This window comes from Sinocyclocheilus anshuiensis, unplaced genomic scaffold (genome assembly GCF_001515605.1).
Source record: "Sinocyclocheilus anshuiensis isolate Anshui unplaced genomic scaffold, SAMN03320099.WGS_v1.1 scaffold320, whole genome shotgun sequence".
Taxonomy (NCBI): domain Eukaryota; kingdom Metazoa; phylum Chordata; class Actinopteri; order Cypriniformes; family Cyprinidae; genus Sinocyclocheilus; species Sinocyclocheilus anshuiensis.
The window spans coordinates 462,640-471,409 of record NW_015554092.1 but is presented as its reverse complement, the minus strand read 5'-3'; the positions used below and the strand labels follow the sequence as shown (position 1 = coordinate 471,409).

General features: G+C 41.1%; 1 protein-coding gene across 1 annotated transcript in view; it reads left to right on the top strand.

Annotated features, from left to right (window-relative positions):
* LOC107669274 (tyrosine-protein kinase SgK223-like) overlaps positions 1-8,770 on the top strand; it is a 29,377-nt gene that overhangs the window by 9,992 nt on the left and 10,615 nt on the right. Inside the window, exon 4 of the mRNA XM_016461452.1 lies at positions 1,224-2,569. Within this exon, the coding sequence (XP_016316938.1) occupies positions 1,224-2,569 (1,346 nt within the window). The remainder of the gene's footprint in view (positions 1-1,223; positions 2,570-8,770) is intronic.

Sequence of the window (8,770 nt, the reverse complement as noted above, 5' to 3'; positions counted from 1 at the left end):
AATGCACTGAATCCATTGAGTGGATGAACTCTTAAAGGAATACCCAAACATGAAAATCAGTGTGCTGTGTGCTCACCCTGTGGCAATCCAAGATTAGGATGAGTTTGTTTCTTCATCAGATTTGTAAGCATTGCATTAAAAACATCACAATAATCCACAAGTAATCCACAGCACTCCAGTCCATCAGCTAACATCTGGAGAAGACAAAAGCTGAAACAAATCCATCAAGACGTTTTTAACTAAAATACGAGTCTATAATCCATAATAACGCTTCCTCCAGTGAAACAGTGGTCTGGTCTGAATCAGGAGAGAAATCTGCACAGATCAAGCAGCGTTTAAACAGCTCTAAACAAATATGTGGCTGGATTTTGATGTGAGAGACAACAGGAGATTGACAACAGACTTTTTCACTGGAGGAAGCGATATTATGGAATGTCTTTATGATTGATTTGTTTCTTTTGTCTTCTTCTCCAGATGTTAACTGATGGACTGGAGTGGTGTGGATTACTTTTGATGTTTTTATCAGCTGTTTGGACTCTCATTCTGACGGCACCCATTCACTGCAGAGGATCCATTGCTGAGACGCTGATGCAGTGCTACATTTCTACAAATCTGATGAAGAAACAAACTCGTCAACTTCTTGGATGGCCTGAGGACATTTTCATTTTTGGCTAAACTATTCCTTTAAACTCTTATTATGGTGAAAGTCAGTGATATCTCCAAGGTGGGTGGGGTTTAGTCAACATTCTCCACTACATGGGTGTAGACTGGAATGTCTTTGTGAACGCAAGATAACAGACTGCCATTCAGCTGTATGCACCCTGTACAGGAAGGCAGTGATATGGACACATTCAGGCTTTTTAAACAAAGATAATTAGATCACCGCCAAGGGCATTGAATCATTTCTATGACAGACTACAAATCAAACACACACGGACACAGTCACATAAAGTCGTCTGTGGAGTCAAATAAGATGATTGATTAGTTACTTGTACCTGTGTGATTAATTGTCTATGCAATGCATTGATTGCATTGACATGCCTGTGAAATGTTGCCTGTTTATCCAGCATGCTTGTTTGTTTACGCTTTGATGTTATTATCTCAATGTGGGTTTCTTACATTGGCAAGTTATTGAGTATGTTTTTATAATAAGCTTTTTATTGTAAACGCAATGATCCAGTGTTTGAATTCTTCTCAGACTTATGATTGCTTCTGTATCTTAGAACAACCAGAAGACCTCTGTAGGACTGAAGAAAGCTCTGGATTTGGCTCCTCTGTACATCGATAGCAATGGATGTAATAAATCTCTCAGAGAAACCATAATACAAAACGGCATCTCCGGAAAGAAGTTCTCCCCAAACGTTTGTTCTCCCACTGGATTATCCAAAGACTGCATGATTATCAGCAATATATTTATGAGTCAAGAAGATGGCTGCGTTCAACACAGTCTAAAAGAGAATGGGAACAGTGACTCCTATAGACAGATGACCAAAGCGGTCAAGAGCACTTACGCCAATGGAGATCTATGTCTTCACAACAGGACTGGAAACAGTGATGGAGTTACAAGTCCTCTAAGGGCATCCGTAGAGGAAAGGCAAGCCAGAACCGCACCAGGGAATGTGGTTAACGGATCGTCCAATGAGATGCCAGGTACTTCGTCGTCTCCGATGACTCCAGACTCCTTCCGCGAAAGCCTATCAGCCTCGTGCTCCAATCGGAGCAGCATGGATTCGTTAGTGGGACTCCGGAGTCCTCCGAAGTCTCCAAGCGTTCCACCAAACGTTCTTGAGGAAAGTGATCCGATATATGCTGAGAGCACCAAGAGGAAAAGACGACTCGATGCTCAATGCGACAGGAAGGCTCCGAAATCCTCCGAGTCTGAAACCGAAGTCAACGTAAGCGACAATCAAAGAGCGACTATTACTGTCGTCGCCGCCCATACTGAGAAAAACAACCGGACGTTTTACCTGAGCAGCCCGGATTCGGCCGTAAGCACTCAATGGACCCACTTCAGCCCAACCGCGCCCAAAGACCCATCAAGCCCGGCGTTCACTTGGCCAAATGCTCCTGATGCCACTGAAACAACCCAACCCAAGCCTCGATCCAGTCCCCCAGTTCCTCCTAAGATCAGCACCCGTCCACCAAGACTTGGTACCTCCAGTCTCTCCTTACCGTTACCCGAGCTCAGCTTTCACGTGGGTCTTCCTCCAAATCAGATGACCTTGCAAGTGGACACCAATGCTCATGCCGTCCGAAACAAGTCCAACAGCGCCACGAGTCTGGAGGGATGTATTGACGAGGTAGAAGAGGAGGTTGAGTCCAAGAGATTGGGCTCTTATGGTGGGCTAGGCGACTCCATCAATGCTCCTGCTGTTCCGTCCAGAGAATGGACGAGTGAGAGCAGTGCAGTGCCAGGCACCGCCAACAAAAGCACCAGTCAAATGCCGGCAGAGGATGGTAGAGCCAAAGAGAGCTTGCTCTTGAGTCCGTCTCCTCTCATCCACTCCAGTGAACCCAACACCAGCCGGGATCCCACGCCGCCTCCGCCGCCTCCCAAAAAACACCACCGGTGAGAGCTGCATCCTTATTTTATGCTGTTTGCCAGGATATTAATCAGTTGATCATTTCGATACTTATCCTTTGATGGAGCCAGATTAGTCTTAGTATTTATGGTGCCCTCACGTGCTATGGTAAATATGAGTTTCCTAGCCATTTTTGGACATGGGTTAAGGTTAGGGCTTGGGAATTCGGACACGGATAGGCTCTCAAGTTGGATTTATGACTTGGAAACCTGGAGATAATTATGATACCCCAGACTAAACTTTAAACGTAATTGCAGGTTGAACATCTAGTTGGTTGTCAATGAATGGGACGCTACATTTTATTCAAAGTCTGTTGGATTTTTACTAAATATCTTCAATGCGTTTTTTCTTTAATGCAGTTTCCCCAAGAAATTGGCAAGAATTAATCTGGTGTCCTCCATTATTTTTGTTGTTCCCAACGACAAAGCACTTGAATGCAGTAAATAAGACTTCAGAAGTGGGAATTTCCAATAGCGCATGAAGGCAGCGTAAATGCAAAGACCCAGTTATGTTGTTTTTTTCTGGTTTGCCTGACCAGGTCATTTCAATGAATTTAAAAGCTCTTGGTATTGCTAGTTAGTCATCTGGTATAGAAAAACACTCTCAAGTTGTATTTATGTCTGGGAAACTTACTGACTGGGAAATACCACAGTTTTTGTGTTGGAAGGATGAAACTTTAAACTACGAAATGCTTTCTCTTGCATTACAGTCATTTATTTATGTGTATAAATAACCATTTGATGCATGTTGTGTGTATTTTACACTGCATTTATTTGATTGAAACTTCAGAATCGCTGGCTGACAATCTAGTTGGTTGTAAATGAATGGGACGCTACATCTGTTGGATTCTGACTAAATATCTTCAATGCATTTTGGCTTTAATAAGGTTTCCCCAAGAAACAGGCTAGAATAAACCTGATGTACTCCATTATTCCTGTTTTTTCTAACAACAAAGCACTTGAATGTGATAAACAAGTAACTACGACTTCCGAAGTGGGAATTTGGAAATTTCCAATAGCACATGAAGGCACTAAAGTACAGAGAACCAATTATGTTTGTTGTCTGGTGTTCCTGACCAGGTTTCAATGAATTTAAAAACTCTTAGTATTGCTAATCAGTGCATTACTGGTCATGAGTTCTATTGTTAGTTTGTCACCGTTCAGTCTGATCTCTGGTTTCATATTGAGATGGATTCATTGTGAGATATTCAGTTTCTTTGGTTTTGTTTTCTTGTATTGGTTCGTTATCGACCCTCTTAAGGTGATGTGATTCATTGAGCTCAGTAGTTTAATGAGATGAAGTGTTCATTTTGGTGTATTTGTTTCACTCTCGTTCTCTCTGAATGAAGTTGATTGTCGTTTGTGTCTGGACTCGTGACTTTTAGGCCGGTCTCTCTGTTGTTTGTTTGCAGTTTTATCAGTCCTTCATTCAGCCATTATGGAGACGATATCAAGCGCAGATATGTTCACGCCGTTCTGAATGTGACGCCTGTTCATCTGCGCCATTCGATTCATTTATTCTGCTGTAACCACGTTTAACATGTGAGTGTTAATGTAACGTAATGACGTGAAATAAAACATCATCATGTTTTAAAGAAGTGTGGCTTGATTATATGGTGGAAATAGCGGATGATGGGCACAGAACGGTAACAAAACGCTGATTTACAGTCACACACAGGTGTAGTAGTGTGTAAACTCTATAACATGGGTATGTTTTAGATAGCTGTAAAAGGATTCACATGTTTGTTTTTTGAAAATATCGTTTTTTTTATGTAATATTATATTGTAAGTCTAATAAATAATTGACCTCAAAAAGGGAATTCATAGCAATAACTGCTTAATTTTTTGCATATTAGCTATATTATATTATATTATAAAGAATTGAACTGTTCTGCATGAGATTTTTTTAAATGATTTTTTTATAGAATTTCTTGGTAAGTAGCACAACACTGTAAAAAATATTTTCTCAGGTAACCTAAAATGTGCAATCATTTAGTTACATCAAGGGTCAAATCAAATATAAATAACACATTAAAGTTAAGAGTTGCACACTTTTTTTGTGTGCGCGCTGTATAAAGGTTTGGTATAAAGAATGTTTTTGCTCAAGTGGCCGAAATGTCCGCCCAACAGAGAAAAGTTTTGCTCAGTAGGAAAAAAAAACATTGGTCATAACCCAATATTTTTCAACTAAAACCATATTGTATCTGATCAGCAACTTCTTGTTAATGAGTGAATGTGAATTTTTTTTTAAGTTTTGCATGTTATTATTGCATGTACCCCTTTTTATTAATTAAAAAAATTAAAATTCTTTGAAACTTCACACATGAACCACACCAAAAAAACAAAAAAAGGATATATTTATATTTTTTTCAACATTGATGAGACATTTTATTTGAATATATTGTATGTAATTTGTAAGAACATATAATCTGAGAATTTCCCGTATTAACCCCTTGGAATTAATAGAATTTAATTAAATTCCTTAAAATGTATAACTCATTGTCAATCAAAAAGTGTACAAGTTTATGAAACCTACATATATATTTCTAACAGAACAACATACATATTACTTCGAAAAGTTTTCAAACAAAATAAATGCATTTTACTTGCATAAACGTTCATTTTCAGATGAAAAAGTGGTAAATATTTATGCTGCAATGGTTCGTCAACAGACTTCAGTCCAAAAGTGTGCGGGGTGTGGGGAATAGGAGAAATATATTTTACAAAATTTTTTGACACTAATATAACTTCATAGAAAATTTTACGAAAAGTATTTTTGGCACTTATGGTGTTCCATACTACGGCTGGGCAAAAAAAAAATTGATTGTTAACCGCTTCATCTTTGTATGCTGGATCAGCTCTCTGCCCTTCAGAGCTGTTTCTGTTTTATTTGTTCTCATGTTTGACTGACTCACAGGAACATTTCAGGCCCAGAGTCACGTCACCAAAGTAAAGCGCGCTGAGATCGTCTGCGCTTCCCGTCTGTTGCTGAGCTCCGGATGAGGAGCTGGAGACACGAGTCAACAAACACTGAGCATATCTGAGCATCGATCTGCTGTTTATACCTTCATCAGGTGCTGTGTCTCCAAACAAGAGCTTTTTTTAGCAGATCGCAGTGGTTTGTGGTTATTGAGATATGCTGCTCCTATCAGAACCAAACCAAGAACCATCATCAGATACAGGAGACTGCACTGAAAAAAACCAAAACTAGTAGAAACTATTTGTACTCACGTGCACACACGCGCACACACACACACACTCACACTCACACTCACACACACTCACACTCACACTCACACGCACACACACACACACACACACTCTCACTCACACTCGCACACACACTTGCACACACACACACACACTCACACGCGCACTCACACACAGTCACTCACACACGCACGCATGCTCACACACACACACTCACACTTGCACACTCGCACACACACTCGCACACTCACTCACAGTCACTCACACACGCACGCATACTCACACACTCACACGTGCACACACGCACACACTCACACGCGCACACACTCACACACACACGCGCACTCACACAGTCACTCACACACGCACGCATACTCACACACTCACACGTGCACACACGCACACACTCACACGCACTCACACACACACGCGCACTCACACAGTCACTCACACACGCACGCATACTCACACACTCACACGTGCACACACGCACACACTCACACGCACTCACACACACACGCGCACTCACACAGTCACTCACACACGCACGCATACTCACACACTCACACGTGCACACACACGCACACACACACACACACTCACACTTGCACACACACTTGCACACTCACACACACACTCACACACGCACACTCGCACAGTCACACACACGCACGCATGCTCACACACTCGCACGTGCACACACACACACGCGCACTCACACACAGTCACTCACACACGCACGCATACTCACACACTCACACGTGCACACACACGCACACACACACTCACACACACACGCGCACTCACACACAGTCACTCACACACGCATGCATACTCACACACTCACACGTGCACACACACACGCACACACCCACACACACACTCACACTTGCACACTCGCACACACACTTGCACACTCACTCACACGCGCACAGTCACTCACACACGCACGCATGCTCACACACTCGCACGTGCACACACACGCGCACTCACACACGCACGCATACTCAAACACTCACACGTGCACACACGCACACACACACACTTGCACACTCGCACACACTTGCACACTCACACACACACTCACACGCGCACACTCGCACAGTCACTCACACACGCACGCATGCTCACACACTCACACGTGCACACACACTCACACGCGCACTCACGCACACACGCACACTCACACACGCACATGCACAAACGCGCACACTCACTCACACACACACACACACACACACACACAATCTCACTCACACACAGACGCTGATGATCCTCCAGTCTGGTGGATTCTGAGGTGAGTGACGGACGGCTGCTTTCAGCTCTGTGTGTTTCACTCAGGTCCTGTAGTGTGTGTGGTAAACATGCGGATTAGCAGGACCTTTGGAAAGGTCACAACGTGCGGCCTGCTGCTGTGTTTGTGATTGTGTAAATGTCTGTATTTGAGCGTGTGTCTGTATGATACTTAGAAAATCAGGTGATTGTGGGAAACTGAGGCTCCAGATCGTATTTAGTATAACAGTAAATATTATTACGGAGTGTCTATTTACACTAAGTGCAACTAAGTTGGCAGATGCTATTTACATTAACTCCGCCCACCAACGTGTGATTGGGCTAAACAACACTACAAAAGACGATAGTTCAACAACAGCTCCAGTGGTTATACATAGCAGAAAATCCTGCTATTTTAACATATCGCTAAAAAATACTGCTATTTGCACTTATTGTAAATAGCCTCTATCGCTATTACTCTTAGTGCAAATAGCCACTGGCATATTATTAATGTAATACTAAAATATATAAAAGAGTTTCAGACCAGGGTTATTATTGTTAACTAAAAATAAAACCATAAAAAACATTTTCATTACTTGAAATAAAATAAACAGAAATAAAATGATATACATTAAAAAAAACCTAAACTTATTTTATTTTAGCTGGCAACATTTCTCATTTGTGTTTAGTTTAAGTAGACTAAATAAAATAAAACAAAAAATTAAAACTATATTTAAAAACAACAAAAACTAATAAAAATGATGAAAATGCACAGCAAAATAACTAAAACTTTAAAATTAGATTGAAAACAAAATATAAAATGCAAACTAATTAAAAAGATAAATGAACCTATAATAGCATATCAGTGATATTGAAATAACTGGAGGAGAATTGTTAACTGTAGTTTGCTGCTCCGGTGTTTTGATTGATTGCTGTGACGTTGCTATGCGGTTGCTAGGGTGTTCTGCTGGTGGATTAATGTCTTAGATGTACGTGTGGTACTGGTGTTTAACACACACACACACACACACACACACACACACACACATGTATTTGTGGTTTACGGGGACTCTCCATAGGCGTAATGGTTTTTATACTGTATAAACTGTATTTTCTATCGCCCTACACCAACCCTACACCTAGACCTACCCCTCACAGAAAAGTACGGGCAATTTTTGAGTTTCATAAAACACCGTTTTGTATGTTTTTTTTAAGCCTTTTGTTTTACGGGGACACAGGAAGTGTCTTCATAAACCATGTTTACGTTGCAATACCCATGTCATTATACACATTTGTGTCCTCATAAACCATACCAGAACACACACACACACACACACTCACACACATGCACTCACACACACACACACACACACACACACACACACACACACATTTATTTATACACACACACACAGGAAGTGCTGCTGTTCTATTTATAGAGCGACTCACCACACAGAATCATGAGTGTGTTTGTTGATCTTGTTACTTTGTATCGCAGCGCTCCTGAATGGTGCATTCTAATTGGCTGACAGGTGTTACTTTCAAGCTATAGATGTTCTATAGTTGCTATGAAGTTGTGTATTTCTAAACATGCTATATATATATAATTTAGTATTAGTGTTTGTGTTAGTCTTTAGTTAGTCATTATTATTGGCTTTATGTAAGCAGCACACCTTTATGGTATGTTCTTGTTTAAATAAACCCGTT